Consider the following 15525-nt stretch of genomic DNA (forward strand, 5'->3'; position numbering starts at 1 on the left):
TTCCAATCCATAAACGTGGTAGCCTTTCCACTTATTTAGGTTTTCTTTAATTTCTTTCAACAGTGTTTTGTAGTTTTTCATGTTCAAGTCTTGTACTGTCTTGTTAAGTTTATTTGTAGATATTTTATTCTTTTTGATTGTGTTGTAAATGGAATTGTTTTCTTAAATTTATTTTTAAATTGTTCATTGCTCATGTGTAGAAATAAAATTAGATTTTCATATTGAACTTGTATCCTGCAGTCATGCTGATTTTGTTTATTAGTTTTTTTTTTTTTTTTTTTTTTTTTTTTTTGCTGTACACGGGCCTCTCACTGTTATGGCCCCTCCCGCCGCGGAGCACAGGCTCCGGACACGCCCGCTCAGCGGCCATGGCTCACGGGCCCAGCCGCCCCGCGGCACGTGGGATCCTCCCAGACCGGGGCACGAACCCGTGTCCCCTGCATCGGCAGGCGGACTCCCAACCACTGCGCCACCAGGGAAGCCCTGTTTATTAGTTTTTAATAGTATTTTGGTAAGGATTCTTTTGGATTTTTTATATACAAAATTATGTTGTATGTGAATAGAGGATGTTTACTCCTTCCTTAACAAGCTGGTGTCTTTTATTTTTCATGCCTTACTGCCCAAGCTAGAACCTCCAGTACCATGTTGAATAGAAGTGGTAAAAGAGGGTATCTTTTTCTTGTTCATGATTTTAAGGGAAAAGCAGTCTCTTAACCATTAAGTCTGATGTTAGCTACAGATTTTTTTTTCATAGGTGCCCTTTATCAGGTTGGGAGTTTCCCTTTTATTTCTAATTAGTTGAGTGTCTTTATCAAGAAAGGTGATGAATTTTGCCTAATTCTTTTTCTGTGTCTGTTGAGATGATCTTGTGGCTTTTATCCTTTATTATATTAATGTTATATTAATATTACATTGATTTTGTTTCTAAACCAGCCTTTTATTCCTGGCATAAGTTCCCCTTGGTCATGATGTATAATCCTTTTTGTGTGTTACTGGGCTTCATTTACTAGTAATTTGTTGAGGATTTGTGTGTCCGTGTTCATAAAGGATATTTTTCTGTTGTTTCCTTGTGATATCTTTATCTGATTTTGGCAGCAGGGTAACACTGGTCTTGTAGCATTAGTTAGGAAGTGTTTCTTACTTTGTGGGGAAGAAGAGTCTGAGAAGGATTGGTGGTCATTTTTCTCTATATGTTTGGTAGAATTCATCAGGGAAGCCATCTGAGCATGAGCTTTTCTTTCTTTGCGGGAAGTTTTAAGATTGCTTATCAGTTTTGGTAGTGTATGACTTTCTAGGAATTTGTTCATTTTTAAGTAGGTTATATAATTTGTTGCTATATAGTTCACAGTATTTTCTTATAATCCTTTTAATTTTTTAATCTTTTTTAGTTTGGTATTAATATTTTTTCTTTCATTTCTGATTTCTGATAATTGGAGTCTTTTTTTCTTGGTTAGTGGAACCAATTTTTTGGCTGATTGATTCTGTTGTTTTTCTGGTCTTTTTTATTTCTGCTCTAATCTTTATTATTTCCTTCCTGTTGCTTGCTTCGGGTTTAATAGTTTGTTGTTCTTTTTCTAGTTTCTTGAGGTTGAGAGTTGGATTATTCATTAGAGATCTTTCTTTTTTTATTTTAGGCAATGGCAACTACAAAACTTCCCTCTAAGAACTACTTTAGCTGCATCTTACGAGTTTTGGTGTATTGTGTTTTCATTCTCATTCGTTTCTAAGTGTTTTTAAATTTCCCCTATTATTCCTTTTTTTGTATTGGTTTTTTAGGATCATGTTTAGTATCCATATATTTGTGTACATTCCACATTTCCTTCTGTTTGTGATTTCTAACTTAATTTTCTTGTAGTTGGAGAGTATACCATGTATGATTTCATTTTTTTTTTAATTTATTGAGGCTTGTTTTATGGCCTAATATGTCTTGGAAAATCTGTGTGCACTTGAGGAGCATGTGTATTCTACCATGGTTGGTGGAGTGTTCTGTAAACGACTGTTAGTTCTGGTTGATTTATAGTTATGTTCAAGTTTTACATTTCTTGTTGATTTCCTGTCAGTTGTTGCATCCATTATTGAAAGTAGGTTATTGAAGTCTCCAACCATTATCATGAATTGTGTATTTCTCCCTAATTCTGTGGGTATTTGCTTTAAATATTTCAGGGCTCTGTTGTTAGGTTCATATTTGTATATAATTTTTATGTCTTCTTGATGTATTGACCCTTTTTATCATAATAAATGATAAATATATTGTTTTGTTTCTAGTAACACATTTTGTCTTAAAGTCTATTTTGTCTGATGCAAGTATAACTTTCAGCTCTCATTTGATTACTGTTTGCATAGTATTTCTTTTTCTTTCCTTTTAATTTCAACCTATTTGTGTGTTCAAATCTGAAATGTCTCTGTAGACAACATCTCTTTGGATCTTTAAAAAAAGAAAAATGTGTTCTGTGAGTCTCTGCCTTTGAATGATTTTATCCATTTGCAGTTATTGCAATTACTGATAAGGGAGGACTTATGTCTGCTATTTTGGTGTCATGTCTTTTTGTTTTTCTGTTCTTCTGTTGCTTTCTTTTGTTTGAAGTAAACTTTCTAGTGTACCTTTTAATAATTTTATTGTGGTTTCTTTTCTGTAGTTTTTGAGTTATTTTGTTAGTGGTTGCTCTGGCGGATTACTCATATAATATCCTAACTCAAAACAATATAAATTGGATTAATATCAACTTAATTCCAACAGTGTGTTAAACCTAGCTTCATAGTATTTTCATTGTCTCCCCTCTCCTTTTTGCTATTATTGTCATAAATTATACCTTTATACAGTTTAGGCCCAGAGAGTTATAATTATTGCTTTATGTCTTTTAAGTTAGATAGGAGAAGAAAAGAGTTACAAAGAAAAATACACTTACACTGCCTTTTATGCTTACCTATGCAGTTATCTTTACTGATGTTCTTTATTTCTTTTGTATACATTTGTGTAACTGACTAGTTTCTTTTCCACCTTATTTCTTATAGCGCAGGTCTGCTAGTGACAGATTCTCTGTTTTTGTTATTTAGGAACGTCTTAATTTCTCTTTTGAAATATAGTTTTAGTGGATGTAGAATTCTTGGTTTATAGTTTTTTTTCTTTCAGCAGTTGCAATATATTATCCCACTGCTTTCAGGCTTCCATGGTTTCTCACGAGAAGTCTGTTGTTGGTCTATCTGGGTTACATAGCATTAGTTATATAAAGCAATAATAGTAACTTGCTCTTGTGGAGTTTTTGACATACAATGAAGCAAAACATGACCACAGTATCAGAACATGTGGGAAGAGGTAAAAAGGTTTTTAAAAGTTGTGTGTTGCATTGCCAGCATTTGATAAATATACTAATTCAGTCAAGAATATGACATATTAAAGGTGCAGTTTTTTAAACTTATGTGGTACTCATTAATGCAATGCCAAAATATATAGCAAAAAGCTAACAAAGGTCATAAAATACAAAAATACAAAGAACACAGAAAAGGACAAATGGAAAGAACAGGTAGGATGAATAATAAGTTAGTAAACTTAAATCTATCTATAATAGGAATTAAACTAAACTAGTCCTCTAGTCTCTGTTCTTTGATATTTGGCACACTATTATTAACAATGCTAATAATGTATAATTTGAAATTATTTGTATTGATATATTGATCTAAAAAAACTTCATGTCCATTTCCCTTTCTAAACACAATAAGTCCCCTACATATGAATGAGTTCCATTCCAAGAGAGCATTTGTAAGTCCAGTTTGTTCATAAGTCCAACAAAGTTAACCTAGGTACCCAACTAGCACAGTCGGCTATGTAGTACCATACTGTAATAGGTTTATAGTACTTTTCACACAAATAATACATGAAAAACAAAAAATAAAACATTTTTAATCTTACAGTAACTTGAAAAGTACAGTAGTATAATACAACAGCTGGCACACAGGGGCTGGCATTGAGTGAACAGGCAAGAAGAGTTACTGACTGGAGGAGGGAGAGGAGGTGGGAGATGGTAGAGCTGAAGGATCGTCAGCAGCAGGAGACGGAGGACAAGCTGCAGTTTCACTCATGGCCTGACGTTGATGGCACAGGTTCTGGTTCCTTGCTGGAATCAATTTTATCTACCCTTTTGAAAAAACGATCCAGTGATGTCTGGGTAGTAGCTCTTTTTTTCTCATCATAGATGACACGGTAGCACTTGATTACATTCTGAACGGCTGCTTCGTGAACGGTACCTTCGTGTACTGTTCTGTGTTTGGGTCCTGTGCCTCAAAAACTAACAGTTCCTCCTCAAATAAAGAAAACCCCCTTGCCATTTCCTGCATTGTGAATCTCTTCGGGTTTTCAGTTACTTTTTCTTCCTCTTGTCTCTCTTCGTCCTTTCTCTGGGCCTCCAGTTCCATCAGGTCTTCATTAGTAAGCTCCTCGTGTTGCACAGCAAGGAGTTCGGTGAAGTCGTCCTCTTGCAGATCTAGCTCCGACTTCTTGCTGAGTGTCACTTGGTCTTCTTGCTGGAGACCTGTTTGGACTCCTCATCCACCTTCTCAAATCCACGAAAATTGTGAACACACTGCTGGCAAAGGTTCTTCCAAACCCCATTCAGGGTGATGGCCATAACCTCACGCCAAGCAAAGTCAGTGTTTTTTATGGCCTTGTAGATGTTCTAGTCCTTCCAAAATTGTCACAGGGTTGTTCCTGATTCATCACTCGCCTTTACTGTCTGACGAAAAGTGTGACGTAAATAATATTTCCTGAAAGTCGCTATAACTCCCTGGGCCATAGGTTGGATGAGCGACACAGTATTCAGTGGCAGATGCACTACTTTGACGTTAGGATGAAAGTTGTCCCATGAATGGGAGGGTGGCCTGGAGCACCGTGGAGCAGCAAAAGAATGTTTAATGAGACGTCCTTCTCCAAGCAGTATTTCTCTACCTCTGGGCTAAAGTGGTGGAAAAACCAGTCCTGGAAAATGGCCTTTGTAACACAGGCTTTGGGGTTATGCTTCCACACACCAGGAAGAGAGAGCCCTTGGCTATGTTTTTAAGGGCTCTTCGGTTCTCTGAATGATAAACTAAGAGAGGCTTCAGCTTCATATCACCGGAAGCACTGCCACCAAACAGCTGAGTTAGCCTAACCTTTGCTGCTTTATATATAACCTGGCATCTACTCTTCCTTCCTCCTTACTGATGTAACTTCGGTCTGGCATCCTCTTCCAGTACAGTCCTGTCTCATCCACATTAAAAACCTGCTCGGGTAAATACGAGCCTTCATCAATAATTTCTTGAAGCATTTCAGGAAATTCCTGGGCGGCCCTTGCTGCCTCACCACTTACTTTTACATTGTGAAGGTTGGCTCTAGCCTTGAACCAGTGAAACCAGCAATGGCTGGCATTAAAAGATGTGCCCTGTGATTCTTTGCCGTGTTTCTTCTTCAAGTCTTCATAAAGGCTTCTGGCTTTCTCTTGAATCAGCATTAAGCTGAGCAGCTCGACACTGATGCTGGTCCTGCATCCGCACAAGTTTCTCCATCTCCTCCATCACTTTCTCACACTTCTTCGATATTATTGTTGACATCATCGGCACAGCAGACTTCACATGTTCCATGATCTTGTCCTTATTCTTCAGAATCGTGCAGATGGTTGGACGATTCATGTTATAAGAACGAGTGATGTCTCCCATCTTTTCGCCTCTTTCCACTCTCTCAATTGTTTTCACTTTTGTGTCCATTGTTCTCACTTGGCACTTAGCAGTACCAGCTACATCACCGCTGCTCTTACGCTTGCTTCCGGACATCCTGGGCTTGAAATGAAGATACTGTACTCTGTACAGTACTGTACAGTAAAGTACCAAAAGCACTACCACTCATAGAGGATGCACTCACATGACAATGTACACCAGACACATGAACTAACTTATGTGACTGGACATGCGAACGCACGTTGGCATCTTTGAAAGTTCGCAACTTGGAGGTTCATATGTAGGGGACTTACTGCACATAATACCACAGTAAGTTTCTTGTCCGTCAAATCTTTCCACTCCCTCACTGCTACTGAATTTGAGCGTGTTTTTATATGTCATGCAACACCTTAGGCATCTTCCAGCTTCCTTGGTTCGCTGTTTGTTGGGAGCCACACCCGTCCACATCTGCTGTTGCGTATTTCCCCTGTGAGCTCCTTCCACCACTTCACAATAACTCACAAGCTGCAGCCCTGCTTCACCTACTTCCCCAAGCAAACTTCAGGTCTTTTCAGTGTAAGGTACCATATTTATTGTAGTATTTATGTATTTCTTGACAATTCAACATATGTAAAACCATTTTTATTGAATTTTGGTGGGTTTTTTTTGGATTCTTATATTTTTAAAAATATGTTACTAATGAAGTTTTTGACTGTTTTGCTCTTAACCCCACTTCCCCCATAAACTCTGTGGTTTTTATTGCATGGTGTTGTATAGTGCAGTGATTTTAAGGAACTCAGATGTCATGCTGTGGTAGAACTGACTGTAACTGCTGTATCCCGTATCTGCCCATTACTTTGTCCACCCAGTGATCCATCTTATTTTTTGATGCATTTCAAAGTAAGTAGACTTAACTTCTAATTACTACACCATGCATATCACTAAGTAGAATTTGATACTTGCTTATTGTTCTTTTTTTAATCATCCTAAAAGTTACATACAGTGAAGTCTGAAGTGTACCGTTTGATGAGTTTTGCAGATGCATATACACCTGTGAAATGCAAGCTCCCATCAAAACATAGAACTGTACCATCATCCTTAGAAGTGTTCCCTCGTACTCTTTCCCAGTTAGGCCCTGTCCTCACCCTCTCAGAGGTGACTGTTATTTTCATTTTGTCTGTTCGGAACTTCATATACAGGCATACCTCAGAGAAATTGCAGGTTCAGTTTCAGACTGCCACAATAAAGCAAATACAACAAGAAAGCGAGTCACATGAATTTTTTGGTTTCCCGGTGCATATAAATTATGTTTACATTATACTGTGGTCTGTTAATTGTGCAATAGCATTATGTCAGAAAAAGTATTTACATTATATACTTTACTGCTAAAAACTGCTAATGATGAAAAAGTTTGAAATATTGTAAGAATTACTAAAATGTGACAGAGGCACGCAGTGAGCAAGTGCTGTTGGAAAATTGGTGCCGATAGACTTGCTGGATGCAGGGCTGCCACAGACCTTCACTTTGTAAACAAACACAGCATCTGGGAAGCTCAATAAAATGAGGTATGTCTGTAAAAAGAATCATAAGAAATCTTAGTAAGGTTTCTTTGACTCACGGTAACATTTTTTAGATCATCCATGTTGTGTATATCGGTAATTCATTTTCCATTTTATTTCTGAGTAGAACATACCACAGTTTGTGTATACATTCATTTGTTGATAGATACCCAGGCTGTTTCAGTTTTTCCTCCATTGTGAAGAGCTCTTATGAACGTATTTGTACAAGTCTCTAGGTGCACATAGTGCCTTCATTTATCTTTTGAGTGGAATTGCTGGGTCTTGGGGTAAGTACATGTTCAGTCTTTTGAGACACTGCCAGCCATGGTTCCAAAGGAGTTGTCCCGTTTTACGTTCCCACCAACAGTGTATGAAAGCTCTCACTGTGCCAAATCTGTGGCAGTACTGGTGTGGCCAGTCTTATATTTTAACCGTTCTGCTGGGTGCATGGTGGTATCTCAGTGTGGTTCTAATTTGTGTTTCTCTAGTGACTGACTAATGCTGTGTAGCAGTTTCACGTGCTTCTTGGTTATTTGCAGTATTATTTTGTGAAGTGTCTATTCAGATCTTTTGTCCATTTATAAAAATTGAATAGTCTTATGTCTTTTGAGCAGAAGATTTTAATTTTGCTGATGTCTGGTTTATGAGTTTGTTATTTTATGGTTCTTGCTTTCTGTGTCCTGATAGGTATTTGCTTTATTCCAAAGTCATTAAGATATTTTTACATGTTTTCTTTTAGAAGCTTTATAGTTTTAACTTTCATATTTAGGAGTATGATCCGTCTTCAGTTGAGTTTTATATATCATGTGAGGTAGAGATTAATGTTTACTTCTCCAAATGGGTATCAGTTCTATCACTGTTTGTTAGAAAAACTTTCCTTACTCTTTTGGATTGTTTTGGCACCCTTGTAAAATATTAAAGGATTGTATAAGTGTGGATCTCTTTCTGAGCTCTTTCTGAATCCATTCCATTGATTTATTTGTTGATCCTTAATTCTGGTACCATACTGTCTTGCTTAATCAGGTTTATGGTAAATCTTGAGGTCAGATGGAGTAAGTCCTACATCTGTATTCTTTTTCAAACTTTCTTTGGATATTTTAGATCCTGTTTATTTCTGTATAAACGTTAGAATCAGCCTGTCAGTTTTTACAAAAACCTCCTCGTGTGAGTATAATATGGATTGCATTGACTCTAGAGATCAATTTGGAGAGAATTGCAGCCTTAATAGTATTGAGTCTTCTAGTCCATAAATGTGATAAATCTCTCCATTTATTTACATCTTCTTTAATTCCCACCGACAATGTTTGGTAATTTTCAGCAGAGAAATTCTACACGCCTTTTGTTCAGTTCTTAAATGTTTTATGCTTTCTAGTGCTATTGTAGACGTAATTGTTTTTTAAATTTTATCTTCTTAGTGTTTACCGCCAGTATATACAAATACAATAGATTTTTTTATACAATAACTTTGTATCCTGCAGCCATGTTAAATTCACTTATTCTGATTATTTTATGTTTTTTAAGATTATCTCTTGTTGGGCTTCCCTGGTGGCACAGTGGTTGAGAGTCCGCCTGCCGATGCAAGGGACACGGGTTTGTGCCCCGGTCCGGGAAGATCCCACATGCCGCGGAGCGGCTGGGCCCGTGAGCCATGGCCGCTGAGCCTGTGTGTCCGGAGCCTGTGCTCCGCAGCGGTCGAGGCCACAACAGTGAGAGGCCCGCGTACCGGGGGAAAAAAAAAAAAAAAAAAAAAAGGTTATCTCTTGTTAAATTAGGTTATCTACAAGTAAAGTCAGATTGATTTCTTTTCTTCCCCAAATAGGATGTTTTTATTAGATGAATATATTTATATGTCTGTATTCAATTTTAACAATAAGCTATGTTGGGACTTCTCTGGTGGCATGGTGGTTGAGAATCCGCCTGCCAATTCAGGGGACACGGGTTTGATCCCTGGCCCAGGAAGATCCCACGTGCCTTGGAGCAACTAAGCCCGTGCGCCACAACAACTGAGCCTGCGCTCTAGAGCTTGTGAGCCACAACTACTGAGCCCGCACACTGCAACTACTGACACCCACGTGCTCTAGGGCCCGTGCTATGCAATAAGAGAAGTCACCGCAATGAGAAGCCTGCGCACCGCAAGGAAGAGTAGCCCCCACTTGCCGTGGTTAGAGAAAGCCCGCGCGCAGCAACGAAGACCCAACGCAGCCCAATAAATAAATAAATAAGCAAGCTATGTTAAACTAAAAATATGTCATACCATTACTTTATGAGATTTTTTTTAATCAAACTAATCATTCATTCATTTATTCATTCCTTCAAAACTGTGCATTGAGCATCTTCTATGTGCCAGGCCTCCACTGGGTACAGAGAATAAAATGCTAACAGTCACAGTAACACAGTTCTTGTTATAAATTTGGCACACCTCTAAGTTCCTTGCATTTGCAAATATACTTAGCCCGCACAACAAACCAGTGAGGTAGTTTTCGTTGGTATCAGCACATTGTTCAGATGAGTAACTTGCCCAATACGTTCTGCCACTTATTAGCTGTGTGACATTGGGCAAGTTATTTCTTCCTTTTTTATTTATGCCTTTTATTTCTCTTTATTGCCTTATTGAAATGCTTAGGGTTTTCAGTACAGTGTTGAATAGAAATGGTGAGAGCTGGCATTCTTAGCTTGTTCTTGATCTCACGGGGATAGCTTTCAATATTTCACTATTACGAATGCTAGCTGTAGGTTTTTTGTAAATATAGGTTGGTGAAGTTCCCTCGTATTTCTGGTTTGCTGAGAGTTTTTATTGTGAATAGGTGTTGAATTTTGTCAAATGTTTTTCTACAACTATTTAAATGATCATAAGAGTTTTCTCCTAATCTGATAAAATATATTGATTGGTGTTTTGAATGTTAAACCAGTGTTGTGTTCCTGGATTAACACCACCTGGTCTTGATATATTATCATTTTGATATATTGCTAGAATTCTGTCTTAATTTACCTGTTGGCTTTTCTTTTTTTTTTTTTTTTTTTTTTTGCGGTATGCGGGCCTCTCACCGTTGTGGCCTCTCCCGTTGCGGAGCACAGGCTCCGGACGCGCAGGCTCAGCGGCCATGGCGCACGGGCCTAGCCGCTCCACGGCATGTGGGATCTTCCCGGACCGGGGCACGAACCCGCGTCCTCTGCATTGGCAGGCGGACTCTTAACCACTGCGCCACCAGGGAAGCCCTACCTGTTGACTTTTTAACTAATATCTCTGTAGTTTTTTAGTGGCTACTCTAAAGATTTTAGTATATATCCCTGTTTTCATAACTTACTAAGAATTAATGTTTAACTATTTCACATAAAATACAGAAACTTGCAACCATATAGGTCCATTTACTGCCTCTTCCTGTACTTTTTGCTGTAGTTACCCATATGTATTACATCTACTTATCTTATGAACTGGGCAATACATGTTATTTTTGCTTTAAGGAGTCATACATGGTTTTAAGGAAATTAAGAGTGAAAACAGTCTTTTATTATGTACCCATGTGTGTGCCATTTGCAATGCTCTTCTTTCCTTCCTGAAAATGTACCTGTATATGTTATATCTGGTATACCTTTATTTTTATATATATATATATATATATATATATATATATATATGTATATACACACACACATATGATATATCTGTCTGATTCCTTTCAGTTTGGCAGATTTTCTTTATTATTTTTCTTAGTGCAGGTCTGCTGGCAACACATTCTTTTTCTCTTATCTGAGAAATATTTTTATTTCACTTTCATTCTTGAAGGATATTTCCTTAATATAACACCCTGTGTTGGCATGGGTTCCTCTTCCCCTTTTCTGCTCTTGTAAATATTTTGTTCAGCCATCTTTTGGCCTTCATATTTTCTTCTGAGAAGTCAGTAGATATTCAGCTTAGTGTTCCTGTTGAAAGTAATACATCATTTTTTTCTGGCTGCTTTCAGTATTTTCTCTTCATTCTTAGTTTTTAGCTGTTTGACTGTGATTTGTGCCTATGTGTGCTTTTCTTTGTACTTAACCTGCTGAGGTTTCTGTGCTTTTTAAATGTGTAAATTTTTTTCTTTTACCCAATTTGGGGAATTTTTCTCAATTTTTTTGTTCCATTCTCTTTCTCCTTGTGGGACTTCGGTTACATTTATGTTAGACCTTTTGCTACTGCCCAAGGGACTCTCTCTTTATTCCATCAGTATTTTTTCTCTGTTCTTCATATCAGTTCTGTCATTGTTTACTTACTCATTTTGCCATTTTCAGCGTGCCATTAGGTACATTAGTAAATATTTATTTCAAATATATTTCAGCTCCAGAATTTCTTTCTTTTTTTTTTTTTTTTTGTGATACGCGGGCCTCTCGCTGTTGTGGCCTCTCCCGTTGCAGAGCACAGGCTCCAGATGCGCAGGCTCAGCGGCCATGGCTCACGGGCCCACCTGCTCCGCGGCATGTGGGATCTTCCCGGACCGGGGCACGAACCTGTGTCCCCTGCATCGGCAGGCGGACTCTCAACCGCTGCGCCACCAGGGAAGCCCCAGAATTTCATTTTTTTATTGCTTCTTTTTCTTTGTTGAAATTTCCTATTTCATTCTTTACAAGCATATTTCCCTTTACATCCTTCAGCATAGTAACAGCAGCTGCCTTGAATACTTTAGCTTTAATTCCAATGACTTGAGGCTCTCCGGGTCATTCTCTTGTTTGTCTTTTCTCTTGAATATGGGTCATGTTTTACTATGTCTTTATATGTCAAGTAATTTTGAATTGTATTCTAGCACATTATAACTGGATTATAGATTTTTAAAATTCTTTAATAGCATTTTTTTCAGTAATTAATTTTAATTACATTTCATCATTTTCTTTTCTAGTTGTTATTTCTTTGTCCCATGCATTCCTTCTGTTTTCACTTGTCTTCCTCCTAAAGTCTATTCTCAAATAGTTCTTTTGTGAACACTTGTGGATAGTAAAGTGTTAGCTTTATTATGCCATAAAATATCTTATTTTGCCCTCATTCTTGGATGATGGTTTACCTGGGAATTAAGTTCTAGGTTGATAGTTCTTTACTTTCAATACTTCGTGCCATTGTTTACAGTCATCACCTGTTGCTGGGGAGGAGTCAGCTGTCATTTTAATCGTCATACCTTCTGAGGTAATCTGCCTTTCTTTTTGGAAGCGTTTAGGATTTTGTTTGCATTGATAGTCTGTGATGTGTTTTTATCTTCCTCTGTTTGTGGTGTGCACTTTCAGCTTACCAACGTATTTTTCAGTTGAGTTGTGCAAAATCACTGGCTAAATTATCGGAGTAAATATTGGTGCTCTACTGTATTGTTTAGTGATGGTGACTCCTTTTTTTCTTTCACATAATCCTAAATGTATTAAAAATTTTTTTTTGTCATACTCTCCATTGATTGATGTCATCTAGAATGAATTCATGTTCCAGTTGTGTATTTCGTTGGTCTTATATATATATTTGGTATATTTTAGAATTTTGTTTTTGTGGCCTCATTTTAATTAGAAAGTTTAACATTTTCCTCCATTTTGTTTATCTATCTAGTTCTATACTTATTTTCCCTTTATTATACTTTATAGTTGCTTCCTAACTCCTGGGTCCCCAATCTAAAACCAGGTCTACATTAGAGTTTCCAGGTTCTTTGTTCAAAGTGGTATTGGGAGTATTGCAGATTCAATAACAAATCCATTCAGTAACTTTGTTCAGATCTTAGTTAAGAGGCTATTCCTTCCCCCTTCCCTTCAACTAGGCAACAATGGCAAATGAATTTTAGCCAAGGCCGCAGGTGGTATCAGTGTTTTCTTCCCCTTCAGGAGGGGAAGCCCATTCCAGTTGTTGGCTTTAAGCAGTGAGCATAGCTAATGATCCCCTTGTGGAGCCTTTCTAGTCTTTGTTTCCTCAGGAGAAACTCCTACCCATTAATGGGTGCTCAAGGACCCAGAGCTTTGCAGGGCCAGAGCTGTACCCCTGCTCAGTTTTGTGTCTCTTCTCAAAGATTATCTTGTGACTTACTACTTTTTTAAAAAATAAGTAATTACATTGTATACTGTATTTGGAACAAAGGGGCTGAGTCAGAATACCAACTTACATGAGTCTTGACTAGACATCCAAAATGCTGTTTCTTAATGTTTTGTTATTCTTGTGTCACTTGACTCTTACTCTTATTAGTAATATTGCACTTGTGAATTCCATTGTCTGAGTTTTAATATCTAGTAGGACAAACACTGAGTTATTTTTTTTTAATTTTGTCTTGATCAAAATTCTGTTTTTACATATGAACTTTAAAATCACTTTTTCTAGTTTTAAATATTCATTTGGAGTATATTGTGAACCTCATTACATGTATATATTAATTTTAGAAAGATTGCTATTTTTATGCTGTCAAGTTATCCAGATACCTAAAATACTCATTTATTTACCACTTTTAAGATATCATTCTGGAGCTTTACTTGAGCTCTTTACTCTTGTTTTATAATTTCTGTAGTTATTATGACTGATATGTCTATATATTCCACTTCCTTTCTCTAGCTGGTTATTACTAGAAAAGAAGTTAAAATGTTTTTCTTAAATTCAGCCATTTTTTCCAAAATAACTAGTTAATTCTAAAAGCTTTTAGTATGTTCCATAGTCTCCTATGTATATAATCAGAGCAACTACAATTAAGATAATTTTATGTCTTGTAATATTTATACTGGTTATCTAGTTCTCTTATTAAGCTTCCTATTTTCTTATTTTATTAAACTAAAACCTTCAAAACAATGTTTAACAGTTGTAGGCATCTCTATGTTCCTGATTTTAATGGTAATGACTTCAGTGTTTCACTGTTGAATGCCTTGCTTGCTGTATTAGATTTGGAAAAAAGTGTGTCATATTTAGGTAGTTTCCTTTTATTTTTATTTGAGATTTTATTAGGAGTGGTAGCTGAAATTTGTCAAATACCATTTTAAATCATGATACAATCACCGACAATTAGCCTTTTAACAAATTGGATTCAGTTTGCTTTTTTATTTAGTTTTTCTTTTTTTGCATCGATACTTATAAATATATTTCTTTATGCTTTCCCCCTTTTGAACTGTCTTTGTCAGTTTTTATTAATATCTTATAAGCTTTTAAAATAAATTGCATACCTTAATAATTACCTTTTCCTCTTGTATTTCTTTTGTGGAGATAAATTTGTTCTAGTGTTTCATAAATTAATAATTGAGTCTCATATTTAAGTCTGTATTGTCAGTTTGCCAAAACACTTTTGGAAACGAATATATAGATATCCCATAGCACATACTTTTTAGTATAATTCTGTTAAGTATTTCAGATGTTTTTATATGAATTGGATATTTTTTCAATATGTCTCCATGTCTTTGTGTGTGTATGTGTGTGGAACTAGATTTTTACTGTATCCTTTTGAAAACATATTTGTTTCTTATTTAGTATTTCATTTTTCTTCCACAAGTCCCTCTATACTTTTTGTTAGAAGTCTTAATTCTAAATATTTGTGTAGATACGTTGGAAGGATTTTTATAGTTTTTAGAGTATTTAAGCATTAATAATACTTTGGGTACATTTATGAATGATTTCTATAGGAATTTACTGTGAATCTGGGTTTTGTTGTTGCTTAATATTGCCCTTTTTGCTATTTCATGAATTCTAGTAACTTTTTTGTAGCTACCCTGTGAGTTTCATCTTGGGCTTGGTTCGATAATGTTTGAGAGTGTTTGGTAATTTATACATATATGACTATAATAACCAGTTTTTCTTCCTTCCTTTTTTTTTTTTTAAACAGTTACATGGGAATTGGTCTTTCTGCTCAAGGTGTGAACATGAATAGACTACCAGGTACACTTGTAATTGAATTACAGTACAGTCTTATGGCTAACTCTGGCTAAAAATGTCAAGTAATAATTTGGAGATAGTTAAGTACATTAATCTTCTATATTTTTAATCACTTATGAGTTCAAAGTCGAGCTGAATGGTTTTAATAAATTTTATGCTATTTAGCAAAACATAACAAGTATACCATGCATTGTTTTGTTTTGTTTTGTTTTGCTTGTTTTTGTTTTGTTTGTTGGTATTTTTAACTTCCAGTACGTAGTCATATCAACTACTTTAAATGTTTTAATGTGGTTGGTTCTGTTTCCTACCCAACACATTCCTAGCTTTTAAACCATTTTTAGTTGTTTTAATATTCTGGGAATGTAGGCTGATAGTAAAAGTAAACTAAGAAAGGTGTGAATTGAGATAGGAGAACTGTTTCCTAAAACCATTAATCATATG

The 15525-nt window shown here is 36.3% G+C and overlaps 1 protein-coding gene across 1 annotated transcript in view; it reads left to right on the forward strand.

Annotated features, from left to right (window-relative positions):
• Nucleotides 1–15525, forward strand: part of RANBP9 (RAN binding protein 9) — a gene marked incomplete at both ends in the record, with an annotated part of 89208 nt that overhangs the window by 38367 nt on the left and 35316 nt on the right. Inside the window, one exon of the mRNA XM_079712843.1 lies at nucleotides 15035–15087. Within this exon, the coding sequence (XP_079568969.1) occupies nucleotides 15035–15087 (53 nt within the window). The remainder of the gene's footprint in view (nucleotides 1–15034; nucleotides 15088–15525) is intronic.

This window comes from Hyperoodon ampullatus (genome assembly GCF_949752795.1).
Source record: "Hyperoodon ampullatus genome assembly, chromosome: 10".
Taxonomy (NCBI): domain Eukaryota; kingdom Metazoa; phylum Chordata; class Mammalia; order Artiodactyla; family Ziphiidae; genus Hyperoodon; species Hyperoodon ampullatus.